This window comes from Anastrepha ludens, chromosome 3 (assembly GCF_028408465.1).
Source record: "Anastrepha ludens isolate Willacy chromosome 3, idAnaLude1.1, whole genome shotgun sequence".
NCBI classification, from domain to species: domain Eukaryota; kingdom Metazoa; phylum Arthropoda; class Insecta; order Diptera; family Tephritidae; genus Anastrepha; species Anastrepha ludens.
Window position 1 is genome coordinate 2,646,940 of NC_071499.1, and position 26,203 is coordinate 2,673,142.

A 26,203-nucleotide genomic window follows, 5' to 3' on the forward strand; every position below is an offset into this window, starting at 1 on the left:
ATAAGCATTCCTCTAAACGAACGCGACGGAAAAGAACTTCTAAAAAGAAAGCCTGGCTCCGGGTGACAATCAGGTGTCAAACAGGGTCTTAGTTCAGTCACTTTCAATTCTAAGCTTGTTACTTATCTCTACAAGAGATGGCTAAGCAGTCATAAAGTCTAGTAATGACAAATGAGACCGAAACTGGAGTGGAAATGAACACGAAGCTTGCATATTTTAAAAAGAGAGCTAAGCTGCAGAAATAAGCTCCGGAATCTAAGCTTAACACTTTTAGCAACTCTAAATTAGGTAAACGCTTCAAGAGACTAATGATATTTTTCCATATTTGACATCACAATGGACTCCAACTCTGAAATAAGTACGCCGTTGATTTTACCGGCTTCCACTTCAACCGAACCTGGTCTTGCATTTTCAGGTGCAGGTTCTTATGAAGGGCCACAATAGCTCGCACATATTTTTATAATTTCTTGCATCCTTGGCGCATTTTCAAAAAATTTAAATTTTCCTATAAACTGAATAGGTGTTTGCTTCCTTTTGTTGTGTGCTTAGCGGAGCTTCTTCTCGTATTTGGGGTGTGCGTCTTGTTGATGTTCCACAAATAGAGGGGCCTACAGTTTTAAGCCGACTCGGAATGGCAAATGGATTTTTATGAGTAGATTTTTCAGAGCAGAAATACACTCAGGCTGTGCCAATACCTGCTGAGGGCGGTTTTTATTTGAAACCGGCAGATTTCGAACCCAGGCTCTACCGAACGGTAGCCACGCACAAACCGGTCGGCTATGGCAGTTAAAGTTGTGTTTGATGCCAAATTGTGATATTTTCCCCCCACTCATATATTTATAAAATGTATGTACAAGTATGTAGATATCAAAGGTCAAGGCAGGGAATCAGTAATCAGCTTAATAACCCCCCTCTGGAGTCGTTTTCTACATGCTGCGACAACACCACTAACTCGTGTCGCAGACGAGCAAGAATAACCGTCACCAAGTAGCTGCTCCGCAAAATCACAAATGATACCCACAGTCACATTTAATAATCAATCAAAATTATTTGTCACTTATCCGTAAAGTAGTTGTGTTGTGACAAAAGTCGAAGCCATAAGCAGCGACAACAGCAAACGCTGCAACGGCAGTGACTTCACCAATGATAAAACCATCAATGGTCATCTCAAAGTTGGACGATTGTCCACATGGAATGACACACGCATTTAATGATGCAGATTTGCTACGCACACTTTGAGTGATCGATGAAAAAGCAGTAACAACAGCAACCACAACCAATACATTTCACATACCTCTCGACTTGGTAATAACCAAGCAATAACCAGGCATGACGAAAATGTTCAACGACTTAAATTAAAAGGTTTTTTGTAAAGATCAAAAACTGTAAAGAGTAGCAGTAGATGATTGCCCAACGGTATACGAAATCGCCATTGTTGTAAACTGAGAATCGAATTGCATTTGTGTGGAGATATTCATTAGATAGTGAAAAAAGTCATCAAGCGAGTCAGAGCGTCAACAACAAAGACACGGATACGCATGCATATGCGCTTATGTAAGTTTGTAAGTATATCCAAAAGAAATATTTAGAAAGCAAGAATATCCCACCTAAATCAAAAATCATTAGGTGGTCCCGCAAGTGTTTGAAACATTTTGTTAATCGAGCCACTGTAAACTGTCAATGCAATGTACATACGAGGGTCGTTTCTAAAGTCCGTGCAAACTCTGAGGCGAGGCACCACTGGCGCGTATCGAGATTATGTATAGTTAGGAGCGTCTCTTGGAAGAACACACGCCCAGTTTAAGCCAAATCGGTATATTTCTTTATGTTTGGCGTACGCCTGAAACGAGGAAGTCGAGGGATTTTCGTTTTCCATCACGAAAAAGCATCAGCTCACGTCTTAGCAGTTGTGATTGCAAAATTTATGAAAATAAGGTACCAACTCGTTTCACATCCCCCTCTATTTTCAAGACTTGGCTACTTCGGATCCCTCGGACTACTTTTTGTTCCCCAATTTGAAGAAATGGCCGGGGAGAAAAAGATTATATTCAAACGAGGAGCTGATTGCAGACTTTGGCAAATCTTATTATTAGGAAGGGATCAGCAAACTATAACAGCGTTCGACAAAGTGTATAAACTTTAAAGAAGACTATGTCTAAAAATAAAAAAGGTTTACACCATAATAATTAAGTGGATTTATTTTTTCACGGACTTTTCAAACAACCCTCGTACCCATGTACTCGTATGTATGCTCCGTGAGCTCATTTTTATTTTTTGTTTACCGTCGTCATCAAATCATTTTCGAATTTGATTCACTTTTGCTACTTCATTGTCGCGCGAATTTCTTCTCCCCATTCTTTGAAACACTTTTCCTTAATGGAACGCGTAGATCGTTTATCATGAACGTGAGGTAAAAAATAATGGCTTTTGCATAATCACTCTAAAGATATCATGGCAAGCCGCTTGTTTTAATTTTTCTTCGAAGTAAACCAATTCTTCTACCAAAACATAGGTTGAGTTTCCCTTCCCTTGCTGTTTCAGATTCATCTCTTTTAATTTCGCTGTGATATCCACCATAAAGTAAAATTTTTGCAACCATTTGTCGCTCTCTCATTCAGGCTAATTAGTCCCCTTTTCATCGCACTTTACGTGAAAGAGGTCGGAGTACTGAGCCTCCATTTCGTTTATAAATTCTTTACACTGACGACGGTAGAGTGAAGATTTTGAAATGTTTTTCTTTGATAAAATAAATAATATTTGCGTATAGAACTGAAGAGCCGCAGCTTCACGTCCAAAGAGCCACATGAGGCTCGCGAACCGCAGGTTGTCGACAACTGACAATTGCGTTACAATTGACACTTTCTTACAGGCAAATAAATTTGGAAATTTTAGGAGAAGTAGCGAAATATTATTATTATTATTATTAATAATTAGTGTTTATTAGTATATTTTATACTCTATTTTACACTTATTCTTCAAGTTCTTCTGAATATATTTTGAAATCATTTGAGTTAGTAAGGAGGCATTTTTGCGCATCCTTTACATATTCAACTTTATCAGTCAGGTAAGTTGGCACACTATTATTCTTCATTTCAATATCATCATTCAAGTATTATTGCAGTCTTCGTGTTATATTTAACTAAAGGGTTTTCCAATAACAGGTGTTATTTTGAATAGCCCGCTATTTCGGTAGATGTCACTTTTGAAGCTGTCATTTTTTGATATTTGACAAGTAGAAACTACGCCATTAATTAAAATGGAACGATACGCGCTCAAACAAAGCATTGAAATTATTAAAATTCACTATAAAAATGGTGAAAATTTGGCAGAGACGGTTCGTAAAAGTCGAACATTTTTGTGTCATCGTGAAGCACCTTGTCGGATGGCAATACAGAAATTGATGAAAAAATTCGAGCTGTTGGGACAAGTTAGCGATGTGAAGAATAAAACCAGTGCACGTCGCTCAAGAACAGCCGAAAATATTGCTGTTGTAGGTGAAAGTGTTGAAGTAAACCCAGGTTTGTCCATTCCCCGTCGTTCTTTGAATTAGGCATTCCACTAACGTCATTACACCCTATTTTGCATAAGGATTTGGGTCTTAAGGCTTATCAAGCCCAGTTAACACAAGAGCTCAAACTGGCCGATCATCAACAACGTCGTGTCTTTGCTAATTGGGTCGGTGAAATGCATGAACATGATCCGGAATTCCATCGAAAAATCATCTTGAGTGATGAGGCCCATTTCCCCCACGGTGGCTTCGTTAACAAGCTAAATTGTCGGATATGGGACTGTTTGATGGGGTTTATGATCCGGCGGAGTCATTGGACCTTACTTTTTCGAAAAGGAAGCTTGAGCAACAGTTACGGTGAATGGATTGCACTATCGAGAGATGATTAACAATTTTTTATGGCCGGAATTGGATGGTATTGATCTGGATAACGTTTATTTTCAACAAGACGGCGCTACGTGCCACACAAGCAACGAAACCATCGATCTTTTACCGGAAAAGTTTCCGGTTAACACCTCCGGCTGGCGAAAATCCTCCACTGAACCCTCCCCGAGGGTGTCAGCTGGTAATAAGTACCACAGTTTTCCTATTTTCAGGCGGTACTTAGCTAAGTTAAGGGTACTATGGGTAGGGTTCGATACTCCTCAATAGTACAGCACTACTCAAAGTACCTTTAACGTGGTCGGGGGTGAAGGGCTGGATTAAGGTGTGATGCGACCCGTGCCGAGAATCCGTCAGACTTGGGGCCCTTCTAATAAATAACCAAGTCTCGAACGGAGCTTACGGATAACTGGCGCCCTCCGTAATAACTAGCCTTACCCGTGCAGTTCGGAGCTATGCACGGGCGGACATCCTTTCTCCGACACTCGTGGGTCCAAAATGCAAAGAGACTATCAAAAAATAAATAAAAAAAGGAGATCGGTCCTCCTTCTAATAGACCGACATGAACAAACAGTTCCGCAACAAGAGCAACGGTCGCACCGAGCTCAAGGAAAACGCCATCCATCGGCTTAATAAGTCGATCGAAACATATAGCGACAGCCTCAGCGAAAGCGAGGACAGCTGACACACACTCAGAACTGGACATAGGTCCAAGTACAAGTAGGGGGGCGCTAGCCCGGCAGTCAACTGCGATTCAGCCCCCAAAAACGGTCCCGACCGGAAGCAATGCTACTGCTAGCTCCAGTACCGAAGGATGGCCGCTTGTGAGGGTGGTAGACCCAGCGAAAGCGAGCTACCAGGATCGCAGAAACGCAGCTAGGCTCCTAAGGAGGTGAAATGTTACAGGAGTTGAAAGAGGCGATTGAAAGAGCGAAAGCGATCATTCCTGATTTCAACCCCGACTTCAAACCAACGCAATCGGCTCCAAAACGACAGCGGTCCTTGGAGGAGAATAAGCCAAACGCAAAAAGATACAAATCAATGGGCGTGACGCCCAGAAGATCATTTGCGGAGGTTGCAAAAGACCGCCTTATCATAGGAGTCCTTGACGAGAACCACCCGGAAGGTATGATCCCCAGGGCCCAGTGGAAATGGATCGAGGCCGAGCTAACGAAAGTGGCACTGAAGGTTATTCTGGAGAACCCCGGCCCCACGCCTGCGTCCGAAGACTTAGGCTGGCACCAAGGCCAGATAAAAATTATTGCATGCGACGATGAGAGATCGGTTCAACTGTATAAAGAGGCCATCTCCAAAGTCGGCGAAGTGTACCCAAATGCCAAGCTAGTGGTCGTGGACAGGAAGGATATTCCGTCCAGGCCGCGAGCAAGGGTTTGGTTACCTTCAACCGTCGAAGACCCGGAAGAGATTATGAAGCTCATTCGGGTCTGCAATCCGGACATCCCAACGCAGGAAGGGAGGTATGTCAAAACTCTTACCAACAAAAATAGCGCGGAAGAATCGAAAGAGCAGAAGCGCGCCACCATGCAGGCTCTCCTGCTCCTCACAGAGAACTCAATCGAACCATTAGCGAAATGCGATGGGCAACTGAGATACGGTTTTGTAAAGGTGAAGCTTCACATTTATAAAACCGACATGGATGCAATTGAGTTCCTCGCCACTAAGGAAGGTGAAAGGCCCATGGGCGAACTAGAACCCATGAGCGAAACATAGCCAATGAGCGAAGACGACCGGCCCACCGAAGAAGAATACGCCTCTTCAGGCTCAGAAATGGGCTTAGGGAGGCTGTACTTCGAACGGGAGGGTAAGTATTACACACAACAGCGTAAGTATTCCGAAAGGGAACTTTTATGCAAAAGCAAAGAAGACCCAGACATAACGCTAACAGCTGATGCATCTTCTACAGATAAACCTGTCTTGCCCTCCTGGAGCGTATGGCAGAAGATCAGCCGGACGTAGTCCTCATCCAGGAACCCTGGGTACGGAATGGCGAAATCTGCGGTCTGAGGACATCAGGGTATAAGGTATACAAGACCAATTGTGAAGGTACTAAAAGAGCACGCATAATGGCAAAAGCACATCTTAATATATATATGATTCAAAATTTCAGTAACGCAGATACTACGACGGTTAGCTAGGAAGTGAGCGGAAGCAACATCTGGCTAACCTCGTTCTATTTTGCCGGAGACGACACAGGTCCACTGCCGTCGCCGCTAATAAGAAGCCTTGTGGAAGACTGCAAAGCACACAACCGCAAACTAGCCCTAGGAGGTGATGCCAATGCCCACCATACCGTATGGGGGAGCTCGGATACAAACGAACGAGGTGAGTCTCTCTTTAATTATATTATATGTAGTAAGCTTTTAGTGTGTAACAAAGGCAACGAACCTACATTTATTACGCGCAATAGACAAGAAGTTCTTGATATTAAGCTAGCATGTCAAACCCTCTACCTAAAGATGACGCAGTGGAGGGTTCTGAATGAACACTCTTACTCCGATCATCGCTATATAGAAATAAAATTTGGGGGAAACAACTCACGGGCCCCGCCCGCCAGCAGGAACTTGAAAAAGACCAACTGGCATATATATAAACGGGAACTTAAAGAAAGACTTCCAAATTCCCAAAATATTACTATTGACGATAGAGAATCATTGAACGAACACGTACAAATCCTTACGGAGGTCTGTAGAACTGCGCTAAACAAGGCTTTCCCCTTAATTAAGTATAAGGGGAAGAAAAAGCCGCCCTGGTGGTCAGAAGACCTGTCTACATTAAGAAACGACAGCAGAAGACAGTTTAATAGAACGAAAGCGACACGAGAGAGTAAAGACTGGGACTGCTACTACAGTAAGCTAAAAATTTACAAAAAAGAAGTTAGGAAAGCGAAAAGGTCTGGTTGGAGAACGTTCTGTGGAGAAATCGAAGGAACCACAGAGGCTTCCAGACTGCGTAAAATCCTTTCAAAAAAACACTATACCACCGGATACCTCCAAAAACCGGACAGGAGTTGGACTATTTCGAGTGATGAAACTCTGAAGTTGCTAGTGGACACACACTTTCCCAGCAACGAATCATCTAACGTGTTAATCAACAATGGTACAGAAAGACCAAACTCTGACATTGAAGAAATGATCACTGAAACTAGGATAACCTGGGCAGTGAACACGTTCAAACCATTTAAATCACCGGGCCCAGATGGATTATTCCCGGCCCAAATACAACATTCACTCAACTACATCATGGAGTTACTGACGGCCATATTTAAGGCTGCTCTGAAACTGAAAAGTGTCCCATCAGTATGGAAAGAGGTAAAAGTGGTCTTTATCCCTAAAGCGGGAAAAAGTTCACACACAACACCTAAGGATTTCAGGCCAATTAGCCTATGCTCCTTTCTGCTAAAAACATTAGAAAGAATTTTAGAAGAGCATATTAAGGCTAACATCAGCCCTAATAAGCTCAGCATCTCACAACATGCGTACTGTAAAGGGAAATCAACTGAAACAGCACTTAACTCACTTGTTACAGAAATCGAGAAGTCAATGTATAATAAAGAATTCACACTGGTAGCCTTTCTAGATATCGAGGGCGCATTCAACAACATCCTACCGGATACCATAATAAAGGCACTGACGGATTTCGGGATCTCTGGCGCTCTGGTTGAGTTCATCAAAAACATGCTCTTGAGCAGATTTGTGATCGCAACCCTAGGGGCCTCAGAGATCAAGAAAAAAGTTAGCAGAGGAACACCTCAAGGCGGTGTGCTGTCCCCTCTCCTATGGGTGTTGGCACTAAACTCATTGCTAAAGAGCCTAGAGGAGAGAGGACAACACGTCGTAGCATATGCGGACGATGTTGCAATGGTAGTAAGAGGGAAATTCCCCAATACACTTAGAGAAGTCATGCAAGATTTACTAAACATGGTTGAAAACTGGTCAAAAGCAAATGGGCTAAGAGTCAACCCCAACAAAACTGAACTCATCCTATTTACCAGGAAGCATAAAATTCCAAATATAGCTCCTCCGACCCTAGGTGGAACGGCACTGTCATTTAGTAATGAGGCCCGCTACTTAGGTCTAATACTAGACCGAAAGCTAACTTGGAAGGCAAATGTCGAAGATAGCGTAAAAAGGGCGACAATAGCACTATACTCTTGTAAACAGCTGATAGGACTAAGTTGGGGTCTCTCCCCATCTATCGTATACTGGCTTTTCACGGCAATTGTCAGACCAATCCTAACATACGGCATATTAGATAAATTGTACATCAAAAGAACCATGGCACACGTACAAAGAATGGTCAGTCTGTGCATCAGAACCACACCCACAGATGCACTAAATATTATGCTTAACATTTTACCAATAGAGCAGTACGGTAAGCAAACAGCTGCCAAAGCAACTCTCAGACTAAGAGAAATCGGCCTACTCAGAACGTACCAAAGAGGGCACTCCTCAATTTTAGAACAATTCCCCTGCATTCCCAGCACAACGGATTTCTGTAGGACCAAGGACATCAATTTCGATAAATCCTTTGTCACAGTATTTCCTTCCAAAGAGGAATGGGATAACGGGCTCATTGTCAAGATACATGACTTAAACATCTACACAGATGGCTCAAAACTAGACAACCAAGTAGGCGGAGGGGTCTACTCCGACAAACTCGGAGTATTCCAATCATTTCGCTTGCCTGATCATTGCAGTGTATTTCAGGCGGAAGTCACTGCCATAAAAGAGGGACTTAAAGAGATAAAAACGAGAGTATTATCCGCAAATGAAGTCTTCATTTACTCGGACAGTCAAGCAGCAATAAAAGCGCTGGAATCAAAAACGCACTCGTCAAAAACAGTTATAGAATGTTTTAAACTACTAGATGACGTATCTAAGTGCTACAAGGTGCACCTTATCTGGGTACCAAGCCACAGGAACATCGCAGGAAACTCTAAGGCGGATGAACTTGCAAGAACCGGTACAAAGCTCGATCTCGAACCGGATAAGACGCTGATACCCATGCCCATAGCCACTTGTAAATTACTTATAGACAGGGAAACCATCAAAAAGGTAAATACAATCTGGCAAAACCTCACAACATGCGAACTAAGCAGACAGACATGGCCGAACTGGAACAGCGGTCGATCGAAGATCTTGCTAAGATTCAACAGAGAATCTATAAGAAAAATTATAGGTGTTTTAACTGGTCATTGTTTAATAGGCAGCCACGCTAGAAGGTTAGGACTCCCTTACTTCGATTTCTGTAGAAGCTGTCTTAATACAGAAGAAGAGGAAACAGTCAGACACCTTTTATGTGAGTGTGAAAGCCTAGCTATGAGAAGGCTGCGCACTCTCGATACAGCATTTCTAACCGATGTAGCGGACATAGCCCATCTAAAACTAACGAAGCTCTGCTCGTTTATTAAAGCAACCGGATGGTTTGAAAAGGAACACGTAGAGTAAGGATAAGCTCCAGTGGTATCACAATGGACCTGCCGAAGGTCTAAGTGTGTCTTACGACAACCACCCTACCTACCTAACACCTCTTATTGGAAAACTCGTTATTTTCGCATTTCATGCATTATTTTGTCAGGTCTGTAGATGTTAAATCCCATCCCTTTATTTTGTAGTTATTTTAATATATTTAATTGTGTTTGGTTGCAAATATTAAAAATGTGGCTTAATAATAACATTTTAAATATTTATTGCAATTATTGTGCCGGTTTTACTTCGCATCTTTTTAAGAAAACCAATCTTGTTTCCGAATTGCTTGCATATTCGTATGTTCGACGTACTCATAAATTTCATATTTTTGTCTATTACGACAACTACATAAATTCTTCATTCTGTCCATCATTTCAATAACAAGACAGTTTATTTTCAGCGACCTTATGATTAAAACCTTTGCATTTGAAACAACATAAAATTTCTGTACCATCAAGCGCTCGACACCCCACCCATGTGACACTAATTTTTTTCAGCGATATTCCTTTTGGGAAGGTTTCGAAATCTATTTCAATTATAGCATTGAAAAACTGAGTATTTCCTCCTTTCACTTCATATTGTTGAACCATTTTTAAGTAACTGTTTTCTACAACTGTAATTGGTTTTCTATTTTCTTATATGCGCTCATCATTCTCATGTTTGAATGTCATATTGGTGATTATAAATCTGGGATTTATGGCGTTTAGAACTTTTAGTTCAAAATTTTCGGGCATATTTCTTTGAATTGCTTTTTTATCGTTTCTCTTTCTTCTGTATTTTCACGTTTACCAACTCAAATTTGTGAAGGTAAAAGTTACCAATTTTGCTGGAATTATATCAAAATGGCATCCCTGGCTCCAGCTCGTCCTAAGAGGACTCAGAAATCATCAGTTTATTTGGCTCGTGGTTTTTCCGGTAATGCGCTTAAATACTACTGTTCGGTTGCAAATCCGTTGCAAAGGAATGCAGCCATTTAAATCGCGTTACTGCTGTATATGCAAAACTATTCATAAACCTATGCTCTTTCGAACACACAACGTCAAACAAATAGGTTGATCAGCGTTACTGCTTGCAGCATTTTCCAAAGATCCGAAATGCATAATACATACATAAGTACACATAAATATATAAACAGATTTTCACGCTCATACATAAATACCCAAAGAAATGTGTCGGCTTTGACTAAATTAGGTATTTACTTGTGCATGGATTGATTTTCGCGAGCTATTTATTATTGTGTGATTATGGTTTAGTTCGGAAGTGAGCTAAGGGAAAGCAAACAGTCGGGCAGAAACCAAATCGAATAGGTAGAGTAGCTGAGCCCAACACTACGATTACTAATGCGATCTAATTATAGGTTTATATATTGTGGCGGTACGCTCTTCAAGCGTTAGTTGCTGCCGCTGAATGTCTGCCATGATTAGATGTTGGGCATTGGGCATTGGACATTGGGCATTTGACAAGCCATCATTAATACAATTTTCTGTTTTCAAAAGTAAACCAGTTCATTTGTCGGAGTGGAAGTCGCTCACGTTTGTGATGCTTGTGATTTACTCGTAGCCGCACTGGTTTTGTTGATGTTAGCTGACGTTTTGTGATTTGTTCAAACTTGTGCCGCAAGCTATATGTAGATGCTGGCGTCTTTGACGTCCCAAAGTTCATCAAGAAGTCCGCCAAGAAATACGACAAAAAGGAAATGAAAAAGCCACAAATCGAAGGTTAAGCGGTAGAATACAATTTTGCGCCGATAACACCGCCATCAACTTTTCGTGCATATGAAGTCATCAAAAGGCAGTTTCAGTAACTATAAATGTAGCGAGAAATGAGCAAGCACTTAGCTACATTTGTATATACTAAATTTAGGCGGATGCACGTACGTACATTTGTATGTATATGATTTATGCTGAGCAGTACAAGACACTTTTCCCAAGTCGCAGGTGGACTATAATAATAACGATAAACGTGCATTCTGGTTGCGATTATACAGAGTTACCGGGAAAATGTGTTTGTTTTCGAGATATTAGAAAATTAAGATTATTAAACAATTTTTTTTATAGATAAACAGATCATAGAACTAAAATGTAAAAATAGTGAGAAGCACAAAAAAAATATTTTTTTTTAATAATTTTACAGTCAAATATCTAAAAAACGGTTAAGTTTTGGATATCATGTCACACAACCAAATTAATCAGGAATGGCTTAAATATTAATGTCCTCAAATTTCTAGGACGGTTTTCCCGGTAACCTAAAGAAAGTGTACTCCATATATTGATAAGCTTTGACTATTTATATTTCTTTTTTTAATTAATTTTATACAAAAGTATAGTTCATATTACTGCAAAAACCATATAGAGCAAAGTTTCACACTTCGTATAAAAATTCGTGCAAAGTTTCTTACAAAGTTCAAACTTTTTATTCACAATTTCTAAAAAAATTTGAAGTAGGCTCATGAAATGTTTATATACAGGGTTCAGCACTCGAAGTGTAAGCTGTCTGTTAGTTGGCTAAATGACAGTCCGAATATTGTTTCAAGCACGCGGACGCATTTTGCCGAGAGTAAACGCAAAAAAAAAAATCAGTAATGGATTTCAAACGTAATAGTGTGATTGCATTATATTTGGCTGGAAAATCACAATCACCGATTGTTCGTGAGCTCGAGTACCTTAAAGTAAATAAAGTTTTTATTTATAGCACCATTACTCATTACAATGATACTGGTAGCATCACGAAACGTCATGGAGGTGGTCGTCAAAAGACTGCAACGTCACGTAAAATGGTTCAAAAAGTGAAGAAGCGACTTGAGCGAAATCCTCGACGAAGTGCCAAGTAAATGGCGAAAGAACTGAAAGTATCTGACCGTAGATTCCGCCGCATATTGGAAAAATCTGAAAGTCAATCCCTACAAGATCCAAAAGGCGCATGGTCTCACATCAAAGCAGCATCAAGCTTGACTTGAGAGAGCGTAGGAGTTGCTTCGCTTGGCCGAAAGCGGTCAATTTCGGAACATTATCTGACGAGAAAATTTTTCAAATTGCGCAATTCGTAAACTACCAAAACGATAGGGTTTATTTGACCAACCGTTCATACGAGAATTTGAGTCATCGATTGGCCACCACGAGGCAGCACCCGCCACAGATAATGGTTTGGGCCGCTGTAACCGCAGATGTGCGCTCTCCAATCGTTTTCATCGAGCCTGGCGTCAAGGCAAATGCGAAATATTATCGGGAAAGTATTCTGGAGGTTTCTTTGAAGCCATTGGCAGACAAACTTTTCGGTGGCAGTCCATGAACATTTCAACAGGACTCGGCACCGTCTCACAAAGCTCGAGAGACCCAAGAATGACAAAAAAAAAACATTCCGAGGCGCTGAAAAAAACCATTGTCCGCGAGTGGGCCTAAATTCCTGCAAGTCACATTCGAGTAGCTTGCGATCCGTTTCTGGAGGTCATAGTCAAGGCGAGAGGTGATCATATCGAGCAAAAATAAATTTTTAATTTTGAATAAAAATTATTTGATAATGAAACTTTGCTTTATATAGTTCTTGTTGTAGTATGAACTATATTTTTATAAAAAAAAATGATTGACATTACAAAATTAATAAATAAATAAGCAGAACTTATTATCAATATGTGGTGCATACATTCTACAGTATACATTTGTATCAGCTATATTACATTCATGGGAATAATGAAAGGTGCATAAAGTGCACCAAAGAGAAAGTGGGTCACTAATATTCAAAAAATTTAAAGAAATTATTCACGAATTTGTAAGAAATCATTTGCTTTGAATATATTTCATTTTTAACTATTCCATATGCATAACTGTTTTTTTATTATTAACGGTAACTCCGTTTATTTAACTAACAAATAAAAAATGGAGCCCCTTCATAACTGAACTGCAGAAGAAGTTTTATTTCGCACATTTTGCCATCGGCTAACTAACATCGAGTGATTTAAAAGAACTTATGGTGAAATACCATTCCGAAGGGAAAAGTTTGAGCCAAACCGTGGATATTTTGAAAAACCCAAGTCGACAGTATTTTTAATATATTGAAAAAATATAACGAGAACCAATTTTTTCTTAGGGAAAGTGGTACTGGAAGAGTTTCGAAAATTAACTCAGATGTAAATTAAAAGAAGGATTAAACATTTAATAAACGAGACCAGATCTCAATCGCATTGGCAGATTAGTGGTAAAAATTACCTAAAATCAGCCATGGAAGAGATATGGGAAAATATGCCAAGATATGTCAGCAAAACTCTAGAAGGCTTCGAGTAATGACGTCTACAAGCAGTAATTACTGGAAAGGGATACTTTACAAAATATAATATTAGTTCATACATTTTTCTTTATTTCCATATTTTCGTTACTGTCCCACTTTATGTTTGAGTTGTAAAATTAAGTTTATGTTTCTTTTACTGGAAAACTTCCAAATAATTTAAAAATTTTTATTTCCGATATTTATAATAGAATTTGGAATTGAATAGGTTATATTGGCTTTTGCCTTATGAAAATTTATTGAACTGAACTGCTCTCAAGTTATAACGTATTGAGATCAGAACAAACAAGAGTCGCAGTTTACTTTTGATTCACTATATATCGGATCCAAAAATACATAAATTTCGGAGTACAAACAAAAATATTCCTTATGCGGTTCCAAACGGCACCAAGACGCGCGGCCAGGACTTTTTTTCGGAGGGTTTTGCATAAAATCCTCTGAATGTTCTAAAAAATATTTTGTAATAAAACAAAAATAAAATAACTTTTTTTAAAACCAAATTACAATCTTCTTCTTCTCTTCTTAATTGGCGCTATAACCGCTTACACGATTTTGGCCGAGTTTAGCAAAGCGCGCCAGTCGTTTCTTTCTCCTGCTAACCGGCGCCAGTTGAACACACCAAGTGAAGTCAAGTCCTTCTCCACCTGATCTTTCCAACGCAGAGGAGGCCGCCCTCTTCCTCTGCTACCACCAGCTGGTACCGCATCGAATACTTTCAAAGCCGGTGCGTTTGTATCCATTCGGACGACATGACCCAGCCAACGTAGCCGCTGGATCTTTATTCGCTGCGCTATGTCTCTGTCGTCGTAAAACTCATACAGCTCATCGTTCCATCGTCTGCGATATTCGCTGTTGCCAACGTGCAAAGGTCCAAAAATCTTACGCAGAATCTTTCTCTCGAACACTCCAAGCGTCGCTTCATCGGATGTTGTCATCGTCCAAGCTTCTGCGCCATACGTTAGGACGGGCATGATGAGAGTCTTGTAGAGTGTTAGTTTTGTTCGTCGAGAGAGGACTTTACTGCTCAGTTGCCTACTTAGTCCAAAGTAGCACTTGTTGGCAAGAGAGATTCTACGTTGGATTTCAAGGCTGACATTGTTATCGGTGTTAATGCTGGTTCCTAAATAGACGAAGTCTTTTACAACCTCGAAATTATAACTGTCTACAGTCATTATAACTGTCTACAGTGCCGACTGTTTGTTTGAAGACAGGAGGTACTTCGTTTTGTCCTCGTTCACCACCAGACCCATTCGCTTTGCCTCTTTGTCCAGTTTGGAGAAGGCAGAACTAACAGCGCGGTTGTTAAGGAAGATGATGTCAATATCATCGGCATACGCCAGCAATTGTACGCTCTTATAAAAAATTGTGCCTGAGCGATTAAGTTCTGCGGCTCGCTAGAACCTTATAGGCGATATTTAGAAGACTAATCCCGCGGTAATTGGCACAAATTGAAGGATCGCCCTTCTTATGGATTGGGCAGAGCACACTTAAATTCCAATCGGCAGGCATGCTTTCATCCGACCATATTTTGCATAGAAGCTGATGCATGAACCTTACCAGCTCCTCGCCGCCATGTTTGAATAGCTCACCCGGCAGTCCGTCGGCGCCCGCGGCTTTGTTGTTCTTTAGCCGCGTTATCGCTATTCTCACCTCGTCATGATCGGGTAGCGGAACGACAATTCCGTCGTCAACGATTGGGGTATCGGGATCTTCACTTTCTCGGTGACATGCGCAGCTGTCACTGTTTAATAAGTTCGAGAAGTGTTCCCTCCATAATTTAAGATTGCTCTGTACGTCAGTCACCAGTTCGCCGTCTTTGTTCTTACAGGAAAACGCCCCGGTCTTAAAACCTTCTGTAAGCCGCCGAACTTTCTGGTAGAATTTTCGGGCGTTGTTCCTGTTGGCCAGCATCTCAAGCTCTTCGCACTCACGTATATCGGCCTCTCGTTTCTTCTTTCGGATAATACGTCTCTCTTCCTTTTTCTGCTCTCTGTAGCGATCCCACATGGCTCGCGTTGCGCCCGATCGCAGCGTGGCTCTATAGGCGGCATCCTTTCTTTCTGCGGCAGCATGACATTCCTCGTCGTACCAATTGTTTTTTCGGGCTCGCCGGAATCCGATTTCTTCTTCGGCGGCGGTACGTAGAGAACGAGAAATGTTGCTCTATTGTTCGTGGATGCCGGTTTGTTGGGCAGTACTCTCTGAGAGCAGGAGTGAGAGTCGAGTGGCGAATCTTCTGGCTGTAGGTAGTGATCCGAGTCGATGTTGGGTCCTCGGATCGTACGTACATCTAATACACTAGAAGCGTGTCTTCCATTAATCACAACATGATCGATCTGGTTTCGTGTTTTTCGATCAGGAGACAGCCAGGTGGCTTGGTGAATCTTCTTATGCTGGAATCTGGTGCTGCAGACTACCATATTTCGGGCCCCGGCGAAGTCGATCAGCCTCTGTCCGTTACCGGATGTTTCGTTGTGCAGGCTGAATTTTCCGACTGTGGGACCAAAAATTCCCTCCTTGCCCACCCTGGCGGGGGCAGCGCTCATAGGAGCGTTCCAGGCGCTCATAGAAAGAATCTTTGGTCGCATCGTCCTTCTCTTCCGTCGGGGCGTGGGCGCAAATTAGCGATATGTTAAAAAAACGGGCTTTGATGCGGATTGTTGCGAGACGCTCGTCCACCGGAGTGAACGACAGTACTTGGCGACGAAGTCTCTCTCCCACAACAAATCCGACACCGAATTTGCGCTCCTTTACATGGTAGCTGTAGTAGACGTCGCAAGGTCCTATGGTTTTCTTACCTTGCCCCGTCCATCGCATCTCTTGGATGGCAGTGATGTCAGCCTTTACTCTCACGAGGACATCAACCAGCCGGGCAGAGGCACCTTCCCCATTAAGGGACCGGACATTCCAGGTGCATGCCCTCAAATCATATTCCTTATTTCGTTTGCAGGGGTCGTAGTATAGGGAGGTCTCATCCGAGGCTTTTTCAAACTTTTCATTGGGGGAGATTTTTAAGTGGCGGGTCCCAAACCCAACGCACAACCAGCTATCCTGGAATGTTTCGCCTTCTCACGTTAGCTCACTCCCGAACGGGTGTTCGGAAGCTACCCAGAGGATACGTGGGCTAATCCCGGCCGTTGTGAGCTGCTTGAACCATATGCAGAAGAATCGTCCTGGCCATTCCCAAGTGAATGGCGATCAGTAACTTTCCCCACTTGCGTGGACTTCTACACATGGAACCATCCTCCAAATTACAATGGAATAAATAAAATACTATAAATAAGAAAAACTATTAAATTATAAGCTATCGGCTCGTCGCTTGTTTGCAGCAAATTTTTGTAAAATTATTTCCAAAGGGCGAATTTGAGTCGCTACAGATACGTATACTCCATTCTCATGAATAAAGCCAAATACTTTCCGTTTGTAATTGTGCCCAATTTTTTTTCAGAGTCGTCAATAAAAAAAAATAATATAGTTTTTGCAAATAATTTAATTATGATGTTCTAAGAAAAGTGACTGCTAAGAACATCCTCTTAAAAAAATCTCCGCTAAATTAAAACCTTTGCCTGGAAAAAAGACAATTTTTGATTCATTTTATTAAAGCGGATGGAGAAAGTTTTGAGATAAAAAGACGTTTTTGTTGTAAACGTTTATTCACTTTATTTAATAATGCGCCTTTCTTTCAATTACTTTTGCAGTTACTTCGAAAATGACATTTCGAATAAAGTCATAATAGGATTATAGAAAACGTGACCAAGCTGCATTAATCGCATGAATTAATGCAATTGTACCTCCAAATTATTCCCTTTTTTGATACCAGCTTACTTTTTCCTTCATTCTCGCACGTTGTTGTGGGAAGAGACGCAAATATCTTTTCGCCACAGTTCCATGACTTTGAAAAATGTTTTGCGCGCATGAACGACACTGTACAAATTTGTAGACAATTCTGTGAATGAGGGCATGGGTTGTTCTTAATTATGTAACTTCACTTGTAAATAAAACTGCAATTGGGCTTTTTTCACCCACCCACTGAAGGGCAAGCTTTTTTATATATTTATTTTTTTAATTTTATTTATATTGAAACTGCAACATTTGTAAATAAATTAATTGAATTAAAATAATTAATTAAAATAAAATAATTAATTTTAAAAAAAGTGGTTATATATAAATGAATATGCGTATGTATTTTCTTAATACATACATTTGTACGTATCTCTTTTTGCGAATATTTCCAATGATTTTCTTACATTGGCAACTTTTTGGACATCAAGAACTCGCATTGTTGTTGGTGGAATGTCATTTGTTGGTACATTTTATGATATGTGTTATTAAATTGGTGTTGTTGCTGCGCTTGCATCAATTGTTGTTGTAGAAATTGTTTTCTTTGCTGATGAAAAAGAAACCACGCTTGTTGTTCTTGCAGAGCCTGCATCATCATAGCATATCGGGCTTGTCCAAGTTCGGCTGGCGTTGGAAAGTAAACTGCGGTGGGTGCTTGTGGATGGCTCATCGCTACGCCGTGGGCCATGACGTGATTTATTGGATACCCATAGCTATGAATAGCAAAATGTGCACGTGCAGCACTGCTTTGATCAAACTGTAGGCGACCACTTGCGGAATTTACTTTCATACCTTCAACTGCTGGACTTAAGGCCCAATAATTTCCCCGACCGGGGTCGTCCAGAGGTCGCGGCATTTTGATAAAGCAAGAATTAGTGCTAAGAGTATGACGCACTTGACTTTGCCAGCCGTGTTGGTCTTTGCGATAATAAGGATAGTTTTCCGTGATCCAGTCTTGAATTGCACTCAATGGCAAACGCTTTTCCGGACTACTCCGAATTGCCATGGACACCAAAGCACTGAAGGTAAAAGCAGGTCTTTGATCCAATAGCTCGCTGTTTGGTGATCCCGCGTCGCCTGAATCAGTCATGGCTTCAGGGTGTGGTGGTGTTAGCGATAGATTATTCCCATCCCATGTTTCAGATTTTGCAGTGGTATTGTTCGCAAGAATTTTGCGTATTGAGAAATTCGATTCAAAAATAGGAGCCATTTTAAGCGGACTATTTCTGATGAACAAAAATTATGCAATAAATTAAATCCTCTTTAAAAAATTGCCACTAATATTTGTAGTTGACTAATAAGGTCAATTCCGTGGAGAACTCGTATTTATATATCCGAGAAATTACTCAAAACTAGTATGCAGTTCGACTCAATATGAAAGTCGAGGATTAACTTTCTATTTCCCTAACATTTTTCAAAGTTACTCTATCGCAAATAAACAATCCAACTTGCAAAACTCGCATTTTCACTCGATCTAAAACACTTTCTGCGTTACGTAAATGTGTCTTGGTAGAAGGGGAAAATACTCAAAATGTCTATTGTTGTCACATCTCTGACTTTCACAAAACGGATTATTTCATATTCTCTCAGCACCTAGAGAACTGATATATGGTGCTATACAAATACAAAAGAGTGGCACCAGCCATAATCCTTCCCATATGTGTGCACGACTTATGTGATTGCACAAAGTCAATGTCACTTAGTTAACCAGGGCATTTTTCTTTTGTAGTGGGCAGATTTCTTTGAATCGCAAAACTCTAAATAGTGAGTAGCAGTGAACATTAAAATCGAAACAATGTCAGTGACCAATGGTGTAAGGAGGGTCAATCTTAATTCAAAAGGCGTCATGGCAAATGCATGACGAGACATGACGAAAGTAAATCGTCAATGTAGTCAACAGCAACGAATATTGGTATCAAGAATTTTAAAATTTCGCTGATTTCATAACCTGAATTCCGTCTCTTTCGCCATATCCACCCTCAGATTGCAAGTGCGAAAGTGCTGACCTAACGAATGCTCTCTTCCACTATTTTGGGAAATAAAAAATTCGACCACGCTGTTCTCGATATCATCGCATGATACAATCATTGGGACACCAGATTATTCGTATCAGTAAAACATAAATAAAAAAAAAGTACGACTGGTTAATTGCAGTTTCCATAGAGAGAAGATTTCAGATAATGACTGTCAATTGAAAAAAGTGCCCTTTTCATCCGCCATATTGTGTCAAATCGCACTCATTACTTATATAAAGAGTTTAAAAAAAGGGTGGTTAAATTTCAAGGTCCGATGTTGAATGTGAACCATGTGCATTTCATTTGACATTTTTCAATTTCAGATTAACTCAATTTGAACCATTGAATGATAAACAATCGAGCAACGCGCTAAAGTTATTCAGGCTTATTATGAAAACAGGCGTTCAAATCAAAATGCATATCGCGCACTTCATCTTCAGTGATGAGGCACATTTTCACCTCAATGGATTCGTCAATAAGAAGAATTACCGCATTTGGGCGAATGATAATCCAAGAGTGATTGCCGAAAAACCAATGATTATTTGAAAAAAAAAAGGTAAACGTCGATAAGCCAGCAACAATTCAAGAGCTAAAGGATAAGATAATTCGGCACATTAACGGCATAGAGCCTCAATTATGCCTCAGCGTCATCGAAAATTTGGACCATCGGATGGAGGCGTGCCGCGGCGGCCATTTGAGCCATACCAGGATTATCATAATAAAGAGAAATGACAATAATTTCCTACAAAAATTGTATCTTTTTTAAAATCAACACAGGCCCTTAAAACTTAACCACCCTTTACTTAGGCATAGTACTCAGCATAAATCCGTAAGACCATATTCAGTCACCTAATAGAGTATACTTTGGCCATATCAAACTTGAAGTCTTCATTTACTGATGCGATTTGAAAAAAAAAATCCCAGAAAAATATTCGATAATATAGGTATAAATAGAATTAGAAGACGGTACATACCGTATACGGTATAACCACGAGCTCAGTGTTTCAATAGCGAGAAAAACTGCAAAGCGGCTTATAAAGTCGCAAAGATTACCGTGGAATGGTGACGTCCTAAGAATGAGCAGCGAAAAAGCGACCAAAGAAGTGTTTGAAGCAAATCCTGAAGGAGCAAGGAGGAGAGGCCGGCCAAGGCGGCGATGGTTGCAAGACGTAGACATATACGAAAGATGAGGGTCTCACAACATAGAGCGAAAGCGGGCTGTCGAGAATAATGGAGGCGTATTGTAGAGGAGGAAATGGTCCACCCGGGACTGTAATGCCAATATAATGATGATGACTTATACATATATTCTATTTAGACATCTATCAGGTGCTTTTTTAAGAACTTGAGAACTTAAAATAAAAATATAATAGAGAAATGATTATTTTTTTTATTATCGTCTGGTAGATAATTTCATAGCATTTGTTTTTGCAATATAATTTCCGGCACGTGTCTGCCGCGTCTATGAATTTCATGGTCCATTCGATTAGTCCCATTTTCCACAACTTTTTCCAATAAATCTGGCCGTATGGCGTCAATATTAGCCAGAATATTGCAATAATTCGATAGTTATGCGCGCTATATGGCAAGTTGCGTCGTCTTGGTAGAACCAAATGTCGTTAAAGGACTCTTCTTCTTCTTGATTGGCGCAATAACCGCTTAAGTGATTTTGACGTCGATGTCAAAATTCAGTCAGCATGACTCGATAGGGCTCGTCATTCACCTTAACGGCAGCTTCTTCCCTATTTCGAAAGAAATAAGCACCGATGATGCCGCCAGTGCTCTGTGAACTTCGCGAACAGATTTTTATTTTATTTTTTTTTTCAAAGTAAATTTCCACAATTTGAAAGGGTTTTCCTAGCGTTAAACGATTCACTACTGAACAGAAATGTCAACAAAGTTTGCCATTCTCAGCTGTCAAACCATAGTTAGCGATATCGATAGTTGTCATGCACCTAAAATATTAGCTCCCAAATTTAGCCTAAAAAAAGCAAACATCATCGCTAAGTTCATGGAGCAAACATTGCACTTGAAAGGGCTAACGGGTTTTCTATCCAGAAATATATTAGTAAAAAAAATGTCGCTGTTAAATGAAGCAGGATATCCTATGTAGTTAGGATATTTCCTTAAACGCCTCGAAATTTAGAAGATTACACCCTCGAAAAACAACTATCGAAAATTGTAATATGTAGTTGTGTTTCGAAAACTTTCGAGGCAAGTTAGTCGCGAAAAACTCCTCGAAAAGCCTTTCATAAATTTTGGTTTTGCCTTTACATATATCCAAAAGTTCTATAGATTTGCTAAAAAAAAAAACGAAAAACAAGTAAAACCAACTAGAAAAGGACGGTAGAAATCGCGAACTGAAAGCAGCTAAACAGAGCTTGCGCAGCATGAAGAAAGAGGTAAAACAAAAAATTTGCTTATTCAACAATTAAAAGAAAAAATCGCCAAATTAAAAGTGCCGTCAAGTAGCGCAAGATCTGGGTCCTTAGAAAACTAATTTTATTTCATTGAAGTTCGTTGTGTTATTCGCAAAAATGCGCATTTCATCTATGTTTGGCGAGACATCAAAAATTAACTTTTTTTGCTTTGGAACCGTATTTATGAGAAAAGGACTGCTTACAAAAAGCCATTCAACCAGAATCGCCTCTGCTGTTTCCTGTGATTAACACTATTTACAGAATACAACAAATACGACAAATACAACCCCGTAAAGGTGTTGTCCTCAGTTTTAAAATGTTATATAGAAATCCTTTCTATTTTTGCCTTGGTAGCAACTGTACACAAACAAAGAATCGTCTTTCCACAGCACTCAGCTTCAACTCTTACGGCATCCATCGCGTTTGCTTTTGAGTCGTTTCCATATGTGTGAGACGTTTCAAATATTTCTAATATGGCACAGGTTTGCTAGAGGTAGTAACTGTAAGTGATATTGCATTTTCTGAAAACAAACTATTCTCGCAATTTCGTCCAAATTGTTTTCAACCAAAAGTCATTAAGTTGTAAGCCATTTTAATCTCTGAAATGCAAAATGGTACGGAATTCAGCAACTCGCCATCTTGTGAACGAAAAGCTGTTATTTACTAAGCCTTAAACGTATATACTCATAGATTTAGTAGGTAAATAGACGACGAGTTTCAAAATACAGAAATTTGTAATAAATAAATATTTATTCCTCATTTTTACAAGTAGGCGTTCATTAACAACAGGTAGTCCACAGAAGCCACATCTACTTGCTACCTTCAAATGAAGTGCAGTTCGATAATTCCAAATAAGTAAAATGATTTTTGTACGAATAGGAACATGGAATGCACGCTCACTGCTAGAAACAACTAAGCCGTCGCAACTATTTAAGGAATTTCAGCGTTACCAACTGACGCGGGCGGAGGCACAACAGCAACTGGCCCAAAACTGCTTTTTTCTGCAACCACCAAAAGAAGAGGAAGTGAAGTCTGATTTATTCTCCCCAGTGGCGCTTATAGAATCTCCTGCTGCCTGGAAAAAGCTCCTCATAAAAAATATCTGCCGTTCGGTGTCGGCTTAAAACAGTAAGTACCTCCACTTGTGGAACAACATCAAGACGCACACCACTAATAAGAGGAGGAGTTAGACCAAATACCTAAACTAATACTTATAAATAAAAATACGCGCATAATGAACAACGAAATACAAATGCATGGCTATGTGCGAAAATAGTAACTTTTATAAGAACACTAAGAGGAGATTTCCATTGATTTTATCAAAAACTAAATGCCTGCTATGAATGATAGATAAAACAAACTTATGTACAACACATTCTAGTAGTTTATTTGGCGTTATTAGATCATTTATCACAAAGATCATTCGGCCGCCTCCCACTTTGCATATTTGCTTCATAAACAAAACTATGTATTTGTACTCAATTCATCCTCATCTTCTATGAAAGTTGCAAGATTACATTGAAAGAAAACTAATCCTTCAACTGTTCGACTTCAATATACTTGTACAGTGTGCATGTGTACGTTTTCAATAATGGATAAAACCAATCTATCTGCCCTGTCCATTCACCATGAATAAGAGATGGCGAGAGGGAGCGCCGATGCTGCCAACGAAACAAACCCCCATTAAGCCTTTGATACCCGAATCACATGACCAAGCAAAGGCAGTAACAATAACTCAAATCCTATTCCCGCCTTCACACGCTGCGTCATGTTGAACGCTGAGTTGTCAATGCAGCTAATCGACAAACGACCTGTCAATGCACGCAAAAGCTGCAGCTTTGCTGATGTGTCAAAAACTTTGGCTTCTGCAAAGCACAGAGGCATCAACAGAGCAAAATCAACATAAGAGTCCAGGAAATCTTTCAGGGTATTTTGCAAAATACGAATGCAATCTTTCGACAAGCGTAGTGAAAAACACAAAACCTAAAACTAAAGCACACACACGTATACATACAAACGTTTCCAAAGCTTAAACACCTTTGAGTTGAGCAAACTGAAACACCGTAATGGACCAAAAAAGGTATCCCCACACCCCGCTCCCAACGAAGTTATTCTAAAGTTAAAAGGCAAAAAAAAAGGATTTCTCTGGAAAATCTTCTTATCAGTAAACTTTGAAGTTTGGGCAACCCTTTGCCGTATGTCAAGCGGAGAGAAAGGCTTTTCACTCACTGCCCACTCGGCCTCCAGTAATGTTTGCTGCTTGAGTGCGCTTTTGAGTACGCCACATACCTATATGTATGTGTGCGGGTGTGTTCAATTCCTTGTATGTACATAAATACGTGGATACGGGGCTTGCGTGGCCAATACATTTTCCAGATGAGATTAACGTGTCAACTGCTTCAATGAACGATAACATTTGAGATGCTGAAAAGTCAAGAAAATAACACAATAGCCATGTATTGATTGGTGCAAACATATGTTTGCATGGGTGGGAGTTGTATGTATATGCGTAAACAAATAACCCGCATAAATAAATATGTGTGGCACATCGCAGTGAAAAAGGAGGCTTGTATGAACATTAAAATTTAATTGGATACATTTGACCGCATCGTTTTAGCAACGAAAAAAACGCAAGAAAGTATCTGAACGTTAAATTCTAAAGAGGAGGGGTTTGTGTAAAAATATCTTGGTAGATATAGAGTGAGGTCAGACCTAGGCAAGTTCAAAATAAAACCAATTATTGTTAGCAAAATGTATAATTACGTTCCGCGTGGCACGTTTATCGCATCGAATTATGCTGCGTTTTATCCTGCAAACGAATTTTCATGCCGCTATCAAATAGATGTGCCTGCTGATGCCCAGCTCCGTAGGCATTTAAGTTTCATGTAGCGTCGAGCACAAATCATTGATTTCGTAACGCATAGGAAATGAAATCTAAGCAAATTATTAAAATTAATAAAATGAGATTAATAGTAAGCTTTCACAAAACGAATATGACCAAAATGGAATGGCAGACGCTCAAAGGCGCTACGTAGTCAGTCAAGGAAAAAGGTACCTAAGTTAGTTGCTTTGACCACAGGCCACTGCCTCCGAAGTCGACATGCTCAAATATTGAACGTACCCCTTTTCGGCTATTGCTGAAACTGCAAGAGTGAGGAGGAGGAAGAGACTGTCAGAAATGTTCTCTGTCACTGTTCTGCTTGGCATGCCACTAGTTTTAGATACTTTGGCTCAACGTTATTGAATGATGTTGATGATCTTGGGTCAATGGGTTTACACTAAAATCAAAATGGTTTAACGAGGAGTAGCAGGTAAACTGCTACTGCGGTATCATAATGGATCGGCAACGGTCTCAGTGAGTTGGTTGAAAGACCGACTGCCACTTCTACCTGCCTACCTCTGCCTACCTACCTACGCAACAGCTGAAATTTTGGACCTAAACAAAACTCTATATATATGCGCATATGTATATATTGTAAATGCACCATATGTCTATATATATGTATAAGTTTATACCTATATAATAGGACTATGAATAAGTTCGTGCGGTTTTTTTTCGAAATTTGAAACTTTATTGACGTAAAATGGTTACAAATTTAATATTCAAAATATTGTCCATCGCTTACTACTACTTTTTCCCATCTTTCTGGCAATTCACGGATTCCCTTTGTGAAAAATTCGGTCGGTTTTGCCGCAATCCACGAATCGATCCATTTTTTGACTTCATCGTAATTACGGAAGTGCTGGTCAGCCAGGCCATGTTGCATCGATCGGAAGAGATAGTAATCGGATGGCGCAAGGTCTGGACTATACGGCGGGTGGGGTAGGACATCCCATTTGAGCGTTTCTAAGTATGTTTTGACCACTTGTGCAACATGTGGCCGAGCATTGTCATGTTGCAAAATAACTTTGTCGTGTCTATCGGCGTATTGCGGCCGTTTTTCTCGCAGTGCTCGGCTCAAACGCATCAATTGTCGTCGGTAGACATCCCCCGTAATCGTTTCATTCGGTTTCAGTAGCTCATAATACACAACACCCAGCTGGTCCCACCAGATACACAGCATAACCTTCAGGCCATGAATATTCTGCGCCGACGTCGATGTTGAAGCATGGCCAGGGTATCCATACGTTGCCCGACGTTTTGGATTGTCGTAATGGACCCACTTTTCATCGCCAGTCACAATTCGATGCAAAAAACCCTTTCTTTTGTGCCGTTGAAGCAGTTGTTCGCATGCCATAAAACGGCGTTCAACGTCTCTTGGCTTCAATTCA

General features: G+C 40.3%; 1 protein-coding gene across 1 annotated transcript; it reads right to left on the minus strand.

Moving 5' to 3' along the window:
• Positions 1–1,046: 1,046 nt before the first annotated feature.
• LOC128856380 (forkhead box protein fkh-2-like) lies at positions 1,047–18,706 on the minus strand. Its single transcript, XM_054091678.1, has 2 exons — positions 18,063–18,706; positions 1,047–1,233 (listed from the first exon to the last, which is right to left on the minus strand). The coding sequence occupies exons 1-2, from the start codon at positions 18,704–18,706 to the stop codon at positions 1,047–1,049; spliced, it is 831 nt and encodes a 276-aa protein (XP_053947653.1).
• Between the last annotated feature and the right edge of the window lie 7,497 nt (positions 18,707–26,203).

Bases quoted from the DNA above. Each gene is read 5' to 3' on its own strand.
- LOC128856380 (XM_054091678.1), bottom strand. From the start codon at position 18,706: ATGGCTCCTATTTTTGAATCGAATTTCTCAATACGCAAAATTCTTGCG. The intron at 1,234-18,062 runs GTGGTTTCTTTT...GATCACTCAAAG, and splicing joins GCTCTGCAAGAACAACAAGC to TGTGCGTAGCAAATCTGCAT.